General features: G+C 39.9%; 1 protein-coding gene and 1 non-coding gene across 3 annotated transcripts in view; one reads left to right on the top strand and one right to left on the bottom strand.

Moving 5' to 3' along the window:
• CALCR (calcitonin receptor) overlaps positions 1–18,537 on the bottom strand; it is a 111,286-nt gene extending 92,749 nt beyond the window's left edge. The window contains 2 exon segments of one of the 2 annotated variants that reach the window (NM_001076269.2): positions 18,093–18,323; positions 18,511–18,537. In NM_001076269.2, coding sequence (NP_001069737.2) covers positions 18,093–18,122 — 30 coding nt within the window. In that variant the 5' untranslated portion in view covers positions 18,123–18,323; positions 18,511–18,537. 2 annotated transcript variants of the gene reach the window in all.
• Positions 9,256–9,331, top strand: MIR378-2 (microRNA mir-378-2). Its single transcript, NR_036345.1, has one exon. It is a non-coding gene; the product is annotated as a microRNA mir-378-2 (primary transcript).
• Positions 18,538–19,816: the final 1,279 nt, after the last annotated feature.

The following is a 19,816-nucleotide window of genomic DNA, read 5'->3' on the forward strand; positions in this document are numbered from 1 at the left end:
GACCTGCAATACATCAGTATTTATGAGTATGGTACAATGCAGACATGCATTTTGAATTTCTTATCATTTCACCACTGATTTGAAATGCCAGTGTTATCGTATGTTAAATTTCGAGGTATGTCTGGCCTCTTTATCTAGTTCCATTCATCTATTTATGCTTTTCTGTGTCTATATCATGGTATATTATATATTTCCATTTCATGACATGTTTTGACCTTTGATAAGGCAAGACCTTGACTCCTTTTATTCTTTTGGTTATATTTACTTGTTTACCACCCATCTTCTGCATTAGAATACTTCCTGGGAAGCATGGCCTTGTCTCTTTTATTACTGTATTTCAGCTGTCAAAAACAATGCTTAGTCCAGGGTGAGCACTTAATATATGTGGTTTGAAAAAACAAATTTAAATCTAAGTCTCTTTTACATCCATATTTTTTCTTTTTCTTAAAACTTTTTTTATTGTTAAAACAAATAAATATAGAAAACATAAAACAAAAATAAAAACACCCTTATAACTACTGCCCTATATCCAATTTTTAGAAAGAAAGAAAGCAATTTCTGTCTTTCATATAATTATCATGCCAGCAGTCATAGTTTCCAAAACTGTTGTATTGGTAGGATCTTTCTTTGTATACCAAGGTTTGACAACTGTTTAATTATTTGTACTATTTAAAAGGACATTATTCTGCCATTTGTTTCAGGAAGAAAAATAGCTACTTCCTGGGACTTTCACCATTAGTGGTCAGCTTGATTATTTAGCCTAAAGTGTTTTTATTACCTGAAATAAATTTTAAGGCCCAAAGCTAAATGCTGTGAGCACCCCCCACCTTCTCACCTTTAGGTGTAGTGAAGAGTTTCTGGAGAAAGACCTGGTACTTGAAAAAAACATTTTGAATATTTGTACTCTTTACTTTTCATGGAGCAAAGTTAATCTTTAAAAAATATGTTGGCCTTTGAATACAAATATTTTCAAGCCCTTTTCATAATCAGTGCATTTGATAATTGAGATTCCCAAATGTTATCTTTCTCTCTCTCATTCTCTTGCTGGGTCCCTGTCTCTTGAACAACTTTCCTTTGGAGGTCCAGCCTTCTTATCTTCCCTGTCTGGTGGCTGACAGACCATGGGACAAGCTCTCTGCTGCACAACTATACCCCACATCACAGGAAGATATGAAACTTAATATTTGTTACAATTTTTTAAGTTCAAGATATTTATTCTCACAACACATTGTGTATTCCTATGCACTTGTCCCTGAATATATTAGAAGCAGCTATTTAAGATCCAGATCACTAATGAGCTCAAAACAAGAGATGGAACTCTAAATTAGAGCCTGCTATATTAAGAGAAAACCCCTCTGAAAGAAAAGGAATTGGTTTTCCTTCCTCATTCACGTGCTTTGAGGACTGAAACATGTCATACTTCTCCTTTTTCTTAAAAAGACAGAAACTTCTTATTCTTTAGCATTATGATGGAAACAAAGCTTCTTTGTGAGGAATCATTGAAATGTCTACTTTTTCGAGTCTTCCATTGGCAATCAAAGCCACACTGTCTTCTAGGGAGATGAAGTTGCTCTTCAGGTAATTTAAATAGACATAAACAACACACTGATGCTCAGTATTTGTAATTTAGAAAAACAGATCTGCTAGTTCTGGACTAATCACACAATGAGGTCTTTTTTCTTTATAGACATAAAAGTCATGGATCCACTTTCAAATTTTATCTTCCCGTGAAACTGATGACCTTCAGTGACTCCCTCCTTTATGCCCTGCAAGATATTATCATCTGGTGATCTTTACAATTTCCATTCTCACTTGTCTTTGTTTTAATGTTTTTATTGGATGGATATATGCAATCAACCATTTTCATTTCATCTGATTTTCCTTCTGATAAACTTATATACTGTGCCCATATGGACACCATAGTCTAAAACATACATCCACAGAATAACAGAGGCACATTTAAATCAATGGGATTTCTCAGGGTTTTACCATTAGTGGGATTGTGGTGTGGGATAGCAGAAAGAAGGTTTGGGGTTCACATAAAATTGTGGGTGAGAGGTAACCAAAAAATGCTTTGGGCTGTGAATAGAACTAGGCTCAAGCCCCAACTTCGTTACTAAACTAAATGGACTCTTAGCGCACATTTTAACCTGAGTTAAAGTTTTCTTTTCTATAAAATGAGGATCAAAATAATTATAAAATAGATAGCAGTTACTGACTGCTGTTTATCTTGTGTCATTCTTGACACTTTTCCTACTTTATAGTAAATCTGTAAATAATTCTTTAAGATAGAAATAATTCCTTCATTAAAGGAAGCGGAGTTAGCTAAGCGAGGCCAAAAAATGTTAATATGCAGTACATTCTGCTGTATCCTTTAAAGCATGTACTGCATCATACAGTATTGCTGCTGCTGCTAAGTCGTTTCAGTCATGTCCGACTCTGTGCAACCCCAGAAATGGCAGCCCACCATGCTCCCCCGTCCCTGGGATTCTCCAGGCAAGAACACTGGAGTGGGTTGCCATTTCCTTCTCCAATGGGTGATAGTGAAAAGTGAAAGTGAAGTCACTCAGTCGTGTCTGACTCTTTGCGACCCCATGGACTGCAGCCTACCAGGCTCCTCTGTCCATGGGATTTTCCAGGCAAGAGTACTGGAGTGAGGTGCCATTGCCTTCTCCCATGAGTGGGGATCAAATGAGATACTGAATGTGAATTTACTTCCTAGATGCTGTGTGCTTCACTCAACCCAGGCTTAGGTGTTTTGAATATGAAGAGGGCTATATTGTAAAGATACGTGTATTCACTGATACCATTTTCTTTCAAGTATAACCTGTTTCCTTGAAAATTTTTAAAAAACTATAAAGTGGTACTTACTAGCATAAGGGTTAATCTTGGGAAATTTTACAGAGTTTGCTTTCTGTACCACTCTTCATTCCTAGCAGCATTCTTTTTCAGAAAAGCCTTGATTTCAAATTTATTAATAAGTACAATTCCTCTCCCATTGTCTCCAGTGTGAGGTAGGGGACATAGGGTTGATGAATTCATAATTTTTAAATAAAGAGTCTTTTTAAAAACCTGTCATCAACTGTTATCATCATTAGATTAAAAAGAATGGATTTTTTTTTTTTTTTTGCTCCAGAAAGGAATGAATATATCTCTGAACAAAGCTCAATCCTTTAAATTGAACACACTTGTTGGTAGGACAAACTCTTGACATGCTCTTTGAGCTTTTTAATTTTGCTGCCAGACAGTGAAACCTCATCATGGATCCACATGGGTCATCAGATGAAAGTTGAGAACTCCTATTTTAAAGACCATGTGGGACTGTGAAAAAATCATGACTGAGCAGCAGACAGACCTGGGTGAGAAAGCATGTTCTGCTTTTCATAGCACAGGATGGTGTGCGGCTCTACCATGGGCTCTGCAGTTTGACTGTTTGCATTTAAATCTTGCCTCTGCTTCCAGTTACATCATCTTTCCTTATGTCCCTAAGGCTCATTATTCCCAGGAAGTAAAAAGAATATAATAATAATGCCTTGATTATTATGAGTATTAAATGGGATAATTCACTTAAGAACATAGTAAGCCCTCCAAAATGTTAGTTTTAAAATTAATCCGTTGTTAACATATTATTAATAATTATAATTATCTTTATTTCTTTTATTATTATTCATTTATTTAGCTTCTTTGATTTTCAGCTTACCTATCTGTAAAATGGAAATAAAAATAGCTAGCTTGCAGGATTGTTGTGGAGCCTAAATGAGACAATCCGTGTTGGTGCATGCTGCTGCTGCTGCTAAGTCGCTTCAGTCGTGTCCAACTCTGTGCAACCCCATAGATGGCAGCCCACCAGGCCCCACCATCCCTGGGATTCTCCAGGCAAGAACACTGGAGTGGGTGTGTTGGTGCATAGAATGGCATTTATCAAAAGCCCAATACATGGTAGTCCTTACTATTTTTTGTGGCATTTCCCTTCCACATTTCCCTAGTGCATGCACAGTTGGCAAGTGGTCCTTGACATCTCCAAGCCCCTCTATGGTGTTGTACTTGAAACTCTGTCCCAGCCAATCCTCCATCATCTATCTAAAAACTCACCTGTCCCATCTATTATTCCCTTAAGGTCCTGAATGCACCTGAAAGCAATTCCATCAGCAAACTGCCTTGGGAAAGTTTTGAATGTTATTTAAACAAGCACACTGAAAAATCCTAAAAGCAAAACACATTCGTGATTATCACTTAAAAACTCAGCAATACCTATTTCGGAGCTCAGCTTAAAAGTATTGTGAAGAGGAAAGAAAAAAGACAAGAGACGCAAAAAAAATTTTTTTTCCAGCTTGGAAACAATGAATAATGGTAAGACCAGATAAGATTGTTTTCTCTTCTGCCTAAGTCTGTTTTCATGTCCATCAGCATGGACAACTCAGGGGGTCCCCCAAGGTGCCATCTAGCTTCCCACATTTCTACCTGCTAGTTATTACAGGGGTTATGTCTGGATCTCGACCCTTTCTTTTCTTTATTGTGGGGTGGTATCTGGCAGTTGTAGATTCTGGACAGTGATGAGATCAAAAGGAAGGATAAATTCAGCTTATACGGCTATGATCTGATGGAGAATTCTCCTTGATAGAGAATGTCCTATTTTCTTTCTAATACATACCTCCAAATCTAAAAATTGTTCAATGCACCATGGTATGGAACTAGAACAGCTGTTTTTTACTGTTCCCCCAAAACATCTGACTAAGCGGATAAAGTGAAACATCTATGTGATACCGGAGGTGTCATATTTCCTTTATTTCTTCATCTGTATGATGAAGGGGTTGGATTAGGACCGCTAAGATCTTCTCTAATTATCTATAAGAAGATGCATACTAAGGAGTGGGGAAAAGGTAGTTTTAGAAGATTGATAAGTGACTGAGAAGAGGGAGCATGAGAGAAAGGTGTTACATTCTTTTGCAAATTCATCAAATACACAGGCAGGTCATGGACTAACTTAAAGGAGCATAACTAGGTGTTAAGACTCAATGAACTTTGGGAACAGGGACACATGACAAATGGATGGTGAGAGACAACTTTTATTGTCAAAACCTGGTGTTATTAAAACTTTGGGTTTTATTTTGAATCATTTAGCTGGGCATTTAAATAACTATGAAGAAGGACTTAAAAGTATTGTCCTTGTTATGCTAAGAGGTGGTACAGACTGGAAGGGGGCTGGGGAAAAATTGTTAAATCAACAAAGAAAGGTTCCATCTCACCTTTCCAGCTCCAATCTGTTATCATCAGAGTCAGTCTGCTCTTCTTCAGTCTGTAAGCCAGACTGTTCTTTGGCTTTCTGGCAGAGAAGAACTTAGGCTGGGATTAAATAAATTCTACAAGGCAATGTCTATGAAACTTCGGACTTCTGCTGAATTGATTAGGCTAATTTACCTCTCTGAAGGTTCCCTAAACAGAATAGGATGGTAAGTGCTCTGTTCTGCTACAGACACTGATCCATCTTCAAAAGTATTCAAGACAAGTTTCTGTGTTAAAGACCGAGTGATTTCTTTTTTTTTTTTTCTTTCTGTCCTCAGAGGATATTTTGTGTTAACTGAGGGTAATATAAATATTTCTCTGTAATATCTTGAGATTGATAAAGGGCAAAGATAATCCTGAGTCCTTTTATTTTTCTTGAGTACTTAGAATGTAGTATCACATCAAATTAGCACAATAAATATTAAGAGTAGATTTTCTTTTCCAACTAGATTGAAATAAAATAAAACTGCTTCTCCTTGTGCTGTATATACATTTCCCCCCCTCCATGAATGTGATTACACTTCATACTACTTTAGAGGATTAAACCTTCTTCTTTTAGAGTACATTCGTTTCCCTTGCCTCTAAAATGATAACCTACTGCTGGAAAAATGACCTGATTCACAGTGAAATTGGATAGGCTAATGTGAAGCAGTTAGGTTCTAGATCAATATTCTGTGAAATACCCCATAAACATATGTTTTCCATTCTTTCTTTCATTATTCTTAAAATGAGCCTTAACAGTGGAGGGGAAAAAAAGCTTTAGACTGAAACATATCACATAATAGCATATGTGAAAAATTAAAAAATAGTAAACAAAAGAGCTAAAATTGATATTAGAAAGGAAAATAACTGCAGATATGGTAAATAAACTAAAAACATATCAGAGATGGTAAATAAAAATCACTTGCAAAAGGCTGAGCAGCTTGAACATGGAAATACACACAGATTTTCCTTTGACTATCTGAACAGATTCCCCACCCCCTGCAAGCAAGTACACAGAGTGCCAAAGTGGTCATCTCACAGGGAAGTAAGACCATTCACAACACATGGAAAAGTGTTGCCATGCTCCAAAATAGATCTTGGAAAGTTTATCATCTTCAAGGGAGTGAATAGGAAACTTGACCATTTTTAGACTGATTAAAATTCAATGTATTTGTACTCGCCATTTTTAGAGCATTTTTTTTCCCCTCCACATCATTAAAACCCTATCTATCATGGGTTTCTGACTAATTTTCACATAAGTAATCAAGACATAGTTTTGAAATGCTATTTAAAACTATATTTTGCTAAGACAAAATTTTGCTTTTGTTTTTAAGTAGAAATTGCACCTTAGAACAAAGTTTTCGCATTTGACTCTGCTTTTTATGAATGAGATGTCAACTTGGCAAAGCATAGTTTCCCCTTCTTATAAACCACAGTGGAATACTATCACGTCAGGTGCATCCTATGACCGCTGGAGAGATTAAGATTTAGAACAAATAAGGAAAACCACTTCCATTTCTTTAATTTTCTAAAAAGAGAGAAATCCATGGATCCCCTGTTGAAAAAAATTTTAAAGTGAAAGACATTTTCCATTATTTATTTATTAGATTTATTTTATTGAAGTATAGTTGTTTATAATGTCGTGCTGACATTTTACATCATGATAACAACACTTTGACTGTAAAGCTTTTAACATAAATGTACAATAAACACATTTTTCTTTTAGGATTTACTTACTCTCTGAAGCCAGACCTCCTTCATTTTCCAATTCTGTCCTGGGTTGGATGTGTGTTCTTCCATAAGTAACTTACCTCTACTTGCTTTCGTTTCCTTATTGTGCAAAGGGGATAATAATTGTACCTACCTGAGAGTGTTGCTATGAACATTAAATATATTAATATCTATAAAAGGCTTAGAACATTACTGGCTCATAGTAAGTGCTATGTAATTATTAGATGTTATTATCATTATTGAAATATTTCAATAAATCTATTTTATAACCAAGCTTCCTTGAAAATTTTTAATACATACTTTCCCTGAAAATGAAAAATTACACACTTTGTCGTGAATCAGATTTTGGTCAAAGTTTCACATTGGACTTTGTTCCTGTCAGTTACAACACCAAAACTTAATTCCTAAGAACCTACCATGTACAAGTTGGTTATTGTGACAGAATGCCTTTTTTTCAGCTAGGTTTGCATATTGCAACTTGAAATACTTAGTGAAAAATCCTATTTGAACCAAAGAACTCATGGAAAGTTCTTCAGCATTTTACTTAGAATTGCCTGTCTTTATATACAGGCAGCAAAGCAGGTAGGTGATCATCTTGGTTGGTAAAAATTACAGATTCAACCAAGGCTGTGAACAGAAGATATAATTATGAATATTTATAAAAATGATTAGATTTTTTAAGAAAACACATATCCTCCAAAGCGATACAGACTAAAATTAGCTCTTACAAGCCTGAATATGGTTCTGTCTCAGCAAGTACCAGACCCATTTAGACTCATGAATATGACATCATACGGTTGATCCCACTGTGAACAGCTGTATCTAAGAGGAAACTTGAAAATGATCAAAAAGGCCCACCTGCCCCAAGCCACCCTTGCATCAGTACTTAAAGTTCCTGTTATTATCTTAACTTTCTGAAAACGCAGATTTCCCAAAGATTTTCAGCAGGGTATTAAGAACTGGTGTATCACAAAAGGGTCTTGTGGCTGTGTAAATTGAGAAATGCTGTGAGGACAAGATTAAATGAATATATACCTTCATTTGTTAAATAGATATTAATCGAGTGCTGGAAATAAAAAGAATCAACAGGACAGACCCGATGGGCTTTATATTCTAATGAAGGTGATAGAAAAGAGACAAGAACAGAGAATAAAATGATTATGAACTGTTCTAACTATTAGGACATAATCACGGAGCTGAGAGAGAGATATGAACAGGGCAACACATACTTTAGAAAGCGTGATTGACTGTGGTGGGCCTCTTTGAGGGAGTGACATTTAAGCTAAGGTTTGAAGTAAGGGAAGCAGCTAGAGACGTGAACGTGAGTGAAAGAGCATCGCGGACGGAGGGAAGAGCTCCTGTGGAGGGTGTGAGGAGGAAAAAGACGTGTTGTGCTCTGGTGAATGGATCGAGCTGAGTGCGGTGGACTGAGAGGTCCAGGTAAATGGATTGGGAGCAGTGAGGCTGGGACATCCAGGTGACAGAGCACTAGAGGCCACGACAAAGAGTGGGGCAGCAAGGGCACGGGTGTGGTGGGAAGCCCTTAATGATGATGCATGGGGGGATACCTGCTCTGATCTACGTGCTAGGAGTTTACTTCAGGTGTGAGCAGAGACTATGTAGGGGAGGGGTGCAAGGCCCAGTGAGCAGGCCAGCCAGGAGCCAGGGGAGCGGCCCTGGCAGGGATGACCCTGGTTGGTTACACTGCCCGCGGAGGATACAGGGCAAATAGGACTTCGAAGCTTTTAATATGCTCCAGGGTAGCATCAAGCTTCAAATTTGATACTAAAGATCCAAACTGATTGGTCAAATAACACATGTCAGTGAATGCCAGGTTCAAGAATTACCTCCTGAATCATTGATAACGTGATTGTTTTTTTCTTGAAGACAGCAGGATTTATGCCACTACTAGATAATCTGCAGATGGCAGGGTTTGTAGGAATAGGGTAAAAGAAAAGCAATTGATTTGGGGGTTGGTGCAAAAGGGAGTTGAGGGGGAGACTGTGGAAAGACAAGCAGTGGGGCTTTTTCTTAGGAGAACAGGTTTCTGGAATAAAGGGGAACACCGTGAGCAGTAGGGCTTTGGGAAAGTAAGGGAAGGGAGGGGGCTCCAGAGACAGGCTGCGCCTCTTATGGAATGTAGCCCAGGGCCACTCTTATTCATGTGTTTAATGCTCCATGTGGTCATCTCTAAGTACATTCATGCAAATATTTGCCTGCAAATGTTCATGACTCCCTGCCCCTTTGCAGACTCTTCAGGGAGAGCACTGGACTTGGAGTCAGAAGGCTGGAGCTTACAGGGCAGCACCGTCATCTACTGGTGGAGAACTACGCCATCTCTGCCTCAGTCTGCTCTTTAGTGAAAGCGTTCAACTCCACATCAAAAATGTGGATAAAATATTAGCTACCGAGAAAACGTATGGCATCACTTCAAATACTAGGAGTGCCTTTTCACAAATTAAAATGCAGCTCAGAGAGACGACTTCCAGCGTTGATATATGCTGACTCCAAGTTGCCACTACTCAAATCTGCCCCAATTATTAACACTTCAGCAGCTAAGAAGAAAGGCCAAGTTTCTCATTGACCTTCTATTCACTAAAATGATATACCTAATTTGCAAGAATATACGTTTTCCTCATTGGAGGCAATAAAATCATTCTTGTTTTTGAATGGGGAAAAGAAGCAAGCCTGTAAAGTCTCGTTGTTCCTGAATTGGCCCTCGAGCAACAGTGATCACTCACCACTTTGCTGGGATTTTTGCTTTTGCCTTAATGCCGTCGTTGCAGTCTATATGACGTTAGGGATGAAAAAGTGTTCTAATATTGTCCTGACCTTTTAGCCCTGTGGTGGGTCCAGGGAATGAGGTGTTAAAGCAATCTGCATTATTGTGCTCTCTGTGCCGGAACTTCTCTGAATCTTGGGCTAAACAGATCCCACCTCAATGTCCATAAACACTGACATTTTCTACACTCTCCTGCTTGTAAGAATTCTGTCTGTCAGACTTAAGGTTAGCAACAAATAATTATGCTGAAGTTTGGGTTAATTAATGTATGAGTTGAGTCCATTTGAAATTTAAATTTGGCAGCAATGCACGTCACCTATCCTTTTTTCCCTTGTTGCCCAAGTTGACTTCATGAAAACCCCACCAGAGAGGAAATTTCTAAAAAATGGCAGAATTTTCCTTTAAAAATTATCATCAAAGTGATAATTTTTTCCTAGTCTAGTCCTGGGGTAAGTGCTATTACTTTTGGGCTCCAGAAAGGGATAAATACAGTTTTCATAGTCAGCTGACACCAAATTCCTATTTGTTTACAACAAATTAATTTGCTTAGTTCATAGAAGTAGGCTGGGTCAGACATAAAAGCCTAAAGTCCTAGAAGAACTAATGTCACATTTCACTGCTGTGCAGGAAATTCCTACGTACATACATAGCTACCTAGAATGCCCACTTGGCATATGGCGTGAACCAGGGGAGGCTTAGGAACGCAGGCGAATGCGTCCAAATTCCTGGGCGTTGGTTACTGTGAGAGGCTTAGTTCCTAAAACCCTAGTGGGTGTGAAAACTGAGCTTGACACCTCCAGAGAGACTGACTTAAATGTCCATGGAGAGGCGCTCCCCATTCCATTGGTTATTAAAGGCTCCGATCATTTAAGACAATTCATATATACAATTCTAATAAAAGATGTCTAAGTTGTCATCAAAATTTCATTTGACTGCAGTTGTGAAATAAACCAACCTTTTGGCATTAGGCAAGCAGGCTTGAGTTCCAGCTCTGCCGCTTCCCGAGAAGCATGGTGAGCCTCATTGGCTGTCTGTGTCTCTGCTTCCTCACCTATGGACTGGGATCGATAATCTTCCATAGGGCTGTCATGAGAAGTGATGGCACATCACTCTCTCTAGCACAGTAGGACTTCAATGAATTATAGCTGCTTCGTAATTATTTTATTTATATTCCTAACGTGTTAAAGGTACTAACTTGCTGATGATCAGTTATTCAAACAGTTGAGAATTAATTGCTCCCAGGATGCCAGTCCATATTGGTAACATGAGAGAGGTCAGTTCTATTTTTTTCCTTTTGTACAGAAAATAAATACTACTTAAGTAGCTTCCGCCTAGTGCAAGAAGCATGGGAGAAGTAGAAGAATCCACTTTGTGATTAATAAAGTATAAAGAGGCCGGTGGGAAATGCTTCTGCATGCCTAAACAAAATGCTACGCTCTGAATAGGTAAGTTCTGTTTTAAATGCTCAATGAAGAGAACAGAGTTGGCTCTTCCAATCAACACCAACTCAATCCGGAAATAAGAGTGTGGGTGTAAGAAGCTTTGAGATGTGAATGGGTTATTGATTTGAGAGAGAAGGGGCTAAAATCTGTAGCAATATTGAGCTGATACCATAAAACTGGAAAAACTTAAGCCTCAATGTAACAAAAATAATTACAGGGGGAAAAACAAAAGCATGGCCATGTTTAGGTAAATTTAACCCATTTCACGAAGAGAAGAGATGGTTTCTTGTGTGTGCTGGATATGGGATAAATATGTGAATGTCCTTTTTAATGTAGTAGGGAAATTTAAAAAAAACCAAGATATTCCAGAAAACGGAGAATAAAATGCCATTAAACAAATATAAAATGGTATACTTTGTGATCCAAAATTGGCATCTTTCACTTGTATAATTCACCTGTGCAGCTTCTAAGTACACACATATTCTGGGAGACATTTGTGTGCTGAAAGGGGATATTTCTAGACTGCAATATTTGCAGGGAGGGGAGTTATAAAACTCATATTTTCCCCCACTACACTGTTATATCAAAGAGATTAAGAGTTTATGTCAGTGAATGAATGACAAAAGGGAAGAATACTTTATATACACAGAGGCACACACACAGGTGTGCATGCATGCTACCCCTGGAAGCCCCAAGGAAAGAGATGTCACAGGGTGTGATATTATATCTTGCTTGAGAGCAGGGGAATTGACCACTGGAAAGACTTAAAAAAGAAGCAATATTTAAGTTAAACTATAGGGAATTGTAAGAGTTCAAAAAGGGGAGAGAGAGTAAGGAGTATATATCAAACTGACTGAAATTGTCGTGTACACTCAATGCTTGCTTTTCCTCACTTCTCGTTCTTAATTAAATCCAGTTGCAATCTCTCAATTCTTATCCCATTTGACTCACTCGCAACATTGAGTCTAGGTGCCTGCCCACTTCATCCTCTCTGGCTTCCCTAATACGACATTTTCTTGTGTTTCTTCCTTTCATCTAACCTTTCATCTCTATTGCAGGCTCATTTTCCACTGACCCTTAAAAAATAGGCTTTCTCAAATAGATGTTCTTACTTTTGTGCTTGCTTTTGTCCCTTCATTTTTGACTCTTTTTTTTTAACTTCTCTATAGGCTATATCCTCCATTCCTACACCATCAGCTGAAATAGCTATATGATTGTCTCCCAAACCTGTACCTTTAGTACAGAATTATCTCTTGAAACACATTTCTATATCCACTTCTATTGGACATTGCCACGTGGATAAGCCAAATGCATTACATTTCTAATTAAATTCTTTATCTGCCTTTCCCAAAATATTACTTGTCCTATGTGAAGGACATCCATCTCTCCTGTAATCTCTATAATCTCCTATAATCTGAAAGAAACTTGAAATTGATCACACAATGGTTCCTTTCCCTCACTTTTCCTAGTTCACATTTCTATCATTCATCAACTACCCTTGCAGACCCCTGTAAGCTCCTGTTTTTGTTTTGTTTGTTTTTTCCTTTTTCTTTTCTATCTCCACCTAGGTGACTCTAATTGTTTCTCCTCTCTGTTACTGCAGAAGGTATTTTGATTAGTCCTGGCAAGTTCGGCAGGGTCACAAGAAGCTTCCATGCCGCTGTGCTAACGGGTTTGCATTTCGTCATGAGGACAATGGGGATCCTTGAAAGAGCTAAAAGCGGACTTTTAAATAATCAGATCTGCCATTTTGGCACATCAGTCTGGCTGAAAGATAGGAAGAGTATTAGAATCGATACAAATTAAGAGGGTGGCAGATTCCGTACTGCTCTAATATCAAGTTGGCTCGGCAAGACTAGATCTTGTTGGAGCTGTAGGTGTTTCTCCCCTGACCCCGAGCCTTCGACTCCGTGTCCTGCATCGCAGGATACTTTCTGGGTGCCTCTGGATACCTGTGGCTTCTCGCAAATCACCATGTTGGCTCAAGCCTTTGGGGTTTTTTACTGTCTGGTGTCCTGCCTATAACACAGCTCATCTATTCCCCTGCTTATCTGGCTCATTGTTTTGTCACTTAAATGCTGAATCATGTCCCCATTTAGGGTCACCTCCCTCGGAATGCTTCCACGGTGTCCAGCTCGGGGTTGTTCCTCCCTGGGCAGCGCTCACTGGCGTTTCTCTGTTAGAGTACTTACCCCACGGGTCCGTGATTGTCTGTTGCGTTGTCTGACTCTTCCAGTCCCCCGTGAAGCCAGGAAGTGTAATTTGTCACAATATGCCCGGACTAGGACGGCAATGGGCATTTAGTAAACATTTATTGAGTTTTTAAATGTGGACAAAGCTATGAGAATGGTAATTTGTTAGACGTGTTACTGGGGAATGTTGAATATGTTCTGAAGGACAGGGGAAGGTGATATTTGAAATGACAAATTCTGAACTACCAGACAAATAAAAGGCAAGAATTGGGGATGGGGTTTCAGGAAAAAAACTAAAACTAGAGTAAAGCAGCTCTGCAAATAAACCATTAATGTAAAGGGGCCCCCTCCCACCCATACCCCAATTCTGAAGCAATAAAATATCAATTCAAAATGCCCGCTGAAAATTTTCATAAGGGCTGGAAATGAAGGAGAGACTGGATTCAATTTTTGTGCCATCACTATGGCTTTGGAACTGGAATTAAGAAGCTGTTGAGGTTTTCTACTTGGCTTAGATGGGAAAGATAAAATGAGATGACATCATGAAAGCTCTTCCATGCTAGGCTGGAGTGGTTCTAAGTCTTAGGCTCCCAGGGCAAGCACTGAATAATTACGAATCCAGGGTGACAAAATGGGAGCGTAGAAAACAAGTCTGACCGTGTGTGTAACACTGAATGTGTTACAGAGAGACTAAACGTGGCTGAATATTAGGGGGACATTTAAGTATTTTGTTAAAGGTAATAAAGCTTAAATGAGAGGGGTGGCAGTGAAACTACGCAGAAGAAAAATGCAGCCTCCATGAGAAAAATCTGGAGTAGCCTTGAGAGTGGATAAGACAGAAGCAAGATACACATTTGCAAACAGAAATTTTAATGAAATAGAATGGTTAAATACTGATCACAAAAGCAGAAAATATTTCATGGAGGCAGATACTTTATTTCTTTGAGAAATAGCTCCTGGGTTTAGAGTATTTGTATTATTCCTCTACAGAGAATACCAATTCATACGCTACTTTTAATAAAGAGAGGTTTTTCATTTGAACAGAGACATAATCTTATACTTCAGGTACCCAGAGAAACCCTGGGGTATCCTGCAGTGCAGGTCAAGGGCATGGAGCCGAAGGCACAGTGGGAGAAGCACAGTCAGCTTCCATGAGAAATGGTCTTGCAGAGCCGGCTGGTTGGCTGGGTATTAGACACCTTTAACTGCACTCCTTGATCCACGCTTCTGACCATAAAAATTTTTTTTCTTTTAAGGAAAAAAAAGCACTAAACTGCATTCCATACAGACAACACCCTTTTTGGAAAAACAATTCAAGAAAACTGTACTTAAAAAAAAAAAAAAAAGAAAACTGCACTTGCAAATATTGAGAAATAGATTCTGATGACATTTTCTATCAATTCTTCCCCTCTCAATTCTTCATTGCTAAAATAAACATATGAAAACTTAACACCTTTCCATATTACTAGTTTTCTACATTCACAAAGTGAAGCCAGAAACATAAATTAATATTATTTTCTGTGTTTTGATAGAATTAATAACAAGTTAATACCATGGTGACAACACAAAATATTGTCACTTGGTTTGTAATACTCATTTGTAATTTGTTTTGTAATACTTATTATATAGACCTCTATAAGGTCATATCAATATTGAAAAGCACAAAGTGGTCACATAAAATAATGCTTTTAATTATAATTAAAGTTGAGTAAAATCTCATACCTGAGTGGAATATTACTTATGTATTGGTCATTCTCTATTGACCTTGAGGACAGGTCCTTATTTGTCGAGGTACCTTCAGGCTTAATGGAATGCTTGGCATATCATAAATAATCACAAATATTTTTTGAATAAATGACATTTAAAAAATATAGCACTTACATAGAACCTACTATGAACCAAGCACCTACTCAAAGTGATTCACAACATTAATTCATTTAATTCTCATTAGAAAAACCTGATTTCATGAAGAGAATTAAGATACGCAAAGGTTATATAATTTGCCGCAAACCATACAGATTCTTCTAGAAGATGGTAGAGTCAGGCATGAAACTCAAGGAGAGCCCTGTCAGAATCTGTGTTCTTAATACTGCTTTGTGAAAAATGCTGTCTTTAAATTAAATAGATGTACATATATAAATATATGTATTAACTATATTTTATAACAGCATTGAACTTAGAAGAAGACCAGGGTTCAAACACATATTAGATTTACTCAGTTTGTGGCTTTGGACAAGTTCATTAACCTAATGAGTTAATTTCCTTATAGGTAAAATCAAAAGAAAAGCTGGTACCTCACAAGGCTATTGTAAGCTTTAAAGAAAATAATTTATGTGAAAATACTAGACTATAGTCGGCACCCGGGTTATGCTATTTGGTGTGCCGAGAAACACGGTACTATTTTCTTCTTTTCTGCCTTCAAAAGGGTACATATTTGCATATTACACATCATATAGATCTTAGCAAAAATGAGATCAAATTCTGTATTTGGTAAAACATTGTTTCCCGTAGCTCTTAAAACTAGAATTAATTTATTAAACCATTTTCTGGACAGTCAGATAAGCTTCAGACTCAATAGATTGTTTTTTAGAAAAAAAAAGAATATTTTTTTTTATCAGAAACCATTATGGTTTAAACATCTACAATCAACAGTGGAAAAAATATATATTTCTTCTATTTGGGATATTAGGTTATAAATATTAAAAATAAAATTAGACCCACAATAGAACATATGGCATTTATGTTCCAAGACTCTCCGACATAACCCGACTCTACCAAACCCGACGGGAACCGCCTCGGTCAGTGGTTCCCAACCATGGCTGCAGATTACAATCACGTTAAAGAACCCATCACAATGTAAACCCCCTCATCAGATAATCTGATTTAATTGGTTTGAGATAGGGTCTGGGCATCCTTTTTTTTTTTGCAAGTTCTCCCATTGATTCTAATTTGCAGCCTGAGTTGAGAACACTGGTTTAGGTTATCATTGAACACATCACCAGTCTCTTATTTCCATTTCATTTTTACTCTAATAAAAACCAGCAGTAGATAATATTTTCATTCATGTCAACATTGAAAGAATCTGAGAAGTTCACTAAGAATAGAGTTTTCTTTGACTTCGAGCATCATGAAACAAAACAACTCTAAGATTATTTATATGTTCTTATGAATAACTTATAATAAGGATTTCATGTTTACCATATTGGGTATGTCGGTATGGTCAATAAATAACCTTAGAGTACTTTACAAGGATTGACTATTATTCTTGTGGCTATAGTTTCTGAAATTAACTGTAGATTAGAGGCATGGAACCAAAGCAAACCCCGACCAGTGGATGTTTTGACTTATGTTAAAATACTGAGTAGAAATGAGTGCCCACTGAGAATACTGACTTCAACTGCAAAGCTGTTTTGCAAAGCTAATCACCTTAGACCCTCTCATAATGCCAGCATAGAAAACCAGCAGTTCTGACCTTTTAAAGCTGGGTTCCAACTGGACACAGACTAGGCTACCAACATGCTATTACAAATGATACTTTATAAATCCCACAACACTAAAGCCATTCCTACAACACTAAAACCACTAAAATCCCACAACACTAAAACCATTCCTACCATTGTCTCTAATGGTAAGTGAAGGTTGCCCAAATATATGGACCATTTGTTTTTCTATTACCATTTAAGATACACTCAAACTTAGACACTCTGCTTTCTAAAGATTAGCTTCAGAAACTACGTGGCCACACTTTGGTTTATTTTGAACATTTCACTTTCCATCACCCAATAATGCAACAAATAACCTCGAATAGATGATTTGGTTCAGGTTAACTACGGCAGTCAGGGTCTCCTGAAGATCGGCGATGGAACCCTGCCTTCTAGTTTGCAAGTACTATGTAATATTAGGTTAAAGCTTTCAGACGGAAATTTTCTTAGTTCTGCAAAATATAGCCTGAATAATGGGTTAAAAAGCTAACTGGATAGTTAATTTTTGACTTTGACTGGATTTCCTTGGACCACAAGGAAAATGAATGTTTCGGGAAGATAGAACTAATATGTTAGAGCTTTTCTTGAAGTCTTTCACCCGGCCTTGGAAAGAGCATCATGAAAGAAAGAGTACCCTTTTGGAAACTATGCACACAACATATTTTTCCTAATAGGTGTGAAGAATGGCTGCTATGCATAAATGATTGTTGAAAATAATTCTCTGTAAAACATGACTTAACAAGTAACTCCATTGACCACTGGGCTCATTACCAATATCGAGAACAACCAAGACACAGCATGTAGACGCCAGTATCATCTGTTTGTTAGTTAATAAACATCTCTTAGAAAAAATCCACAGCATTCAGCCCCTCATTGGGTAATTTTTCAGACTCAGGAAGCTGAAGAATGAAACTTTTAAGGGAAATTGATATTAACAGCAGAGTAAAACTCACACACAATCAGAGGACTCTTCAACATGACACCCTGAGTTTCAGCACCTTCCCAGGACAACTAGTTTTGCTTTAATCAAGGGTAAGGAGAGGCGACTGAGACTAAGCCGACCCTAATCAGACCCTCAAACATCGCAATCAAACTGCAGTTTTGTAATCAAAACCCAAGGTACCTAATGCATCTCCACCATACCCCGGAACATCCTAGAGCTTGGAATAAATCCCTCTCATTCCAAGACCCTCCTTACCTGGATTATTTTCTCTGAGTTGCTCTCCATGGTGGCTGGGTAGAAGCCAAGGGCGTTCGCAGGTGGTGGCTCCAGAGGCTCAGGAACTCAGGCTCCAGCGGGCATCTCCTGAGCTGGAGACGGCCGGCCGCCGCTGGGTGCGGTGCGGACGGTGCGTGAGCACCTCTCCGACCCAGGAAGGTCCGAGAGCGGCGCGGCGCAGCCCACCCAGAGCCTGGGGGGCTGGCCGTCCTAGTGGAGAGAAAACTACGCGTTAGTCCGGAGCGCTCTCTGTCTCGTCCCTCTCCTGATTTCCCGACACTTTAATTCTGCTTTAAGTGAGAGTTTACCCCTAACCCCAGCTTGTATTATAGGCTAAGAGGCAAACTGCCTTATCCCCGTGCTTGATTCCAACCTCCCCAAAGTCCAGGAGGCTCACCTTCCCGGCGCCTTCCCTTCCAGCAGTGAGCTGGACGCAAACTTCTGCCTACTTAAGTCTTCTCCTGCCCGCTCCCCCGCCCTACCCGGCCCGCCTCCACGTCCCCCTCCACCCCCCCGTGGAAGCAGAGGAGGTGGCAGCGGAATTGATGAGCGCCAGCCCCCCCTGTCCCCGAACCCTCCCGCCCCCGTCAGCCCGCTCCTGTCCCCGGAAAGGGAGGGGGAGCAGGAGAGCTCCAAGCGCCTCCGCAACAGCCCCCTGCCCCCCTGGTCCGCGAGTGGGGCTGGGCCCGCCGCCGCTCCCGGCGGGGGGCTCACCCCACGAGCCCCCCGGAGTGAAAGGCGGCGTAAACACGAAGAGCCTGAGAGGGACCCGAGTTAGACCTTGAGGAGGGGGCAACAGTCTGGGCTGGGGGACGGAGGTAGCATTTGGGGAGCCTTGTCCCCCTCCCCCAGAGGATGCCAATTCCGCAGGGGCGAGTTTCCAAAAGAACCCACCCCTGGAGACCGTGCCACCCCAGCTCCTTCAGCCACTGCTCAGGGGACAGCACCACCTGGGAGCCTGCGGAGAGAGGGTCCCTAGTGGGCGAGGTGGTGAAAGTGAGATGGAGGTGGGTGGGGAGACGGTGGGCTAGGCACTGGGGTCCTGAGAGGAAGCCGGGGAAGGAGCTGGGGTAAGGAGAGAGGCAGTGGGGGTCCGGAAAGTGCGGGCAGAGCGTTCAGACTGGGGCAGCTGTGCAGAGCTGAAAGCGCAGGCTGGATTAGAGGAAAAGCGCCCTTCATACGGGGGGCTGCTGGTGGGCACAGTGGCTTACCCGGAGTGAGGAAGTGAGGAAGACTGGGGTCTCGAGTGCCTCTCTCCCCCAACCCCCAGCCACTCCCAAAGCCTCTGATGCCAGGAGGAGCCTAGGACAACCCGATTCCAGGCTGGGCACTACTCCGGCTGGCGGGAGCGCTCTGAGAGGTGGGCAAGTTGGTTCCAAGGACGCACAGCCCTCAGCATCCTTTTGCCCAACGCTGGATAGAGCAAGGAAGCCGTGGATACTGTTTTTTTTTTTTTTTCTCCTAACTCTGTTCAAGGGACTCTGGGCTAAGAAAGCAACATCCCGCCTTGTCCCGGGACATCGAAGTGGCCGTGGACCGTCCAGGTTACTAACATTACCGCACTCAGCAAAAGAACTAACGGCAACAGCAACCAAATAGGACGGAAGAAAGCCAGACAGCAACACAGCACACTTTCCGGGACAGTCCGAGTTGCTCCCAAGCACTCAGGCGTCAGCGGTACCCTGTGAATGGGACTGCAACCT

The sequence above is a fragment of the Bos taurus genome, chromosome 4 (assembly GCF_002263795.3).
Source record: "Bos taurus isolate L1 Dominette 01449 registration number 42190680 breed Hereford chromosome 4, ARS-UCD2.0, whole genome shotgun sequence".
Classification (NCBI taxonomy): Eukaryota; Metazoa; Chordata; class Mammalia; order Artiodactyla; family Bovidae; genus Bos; species Bos taurus.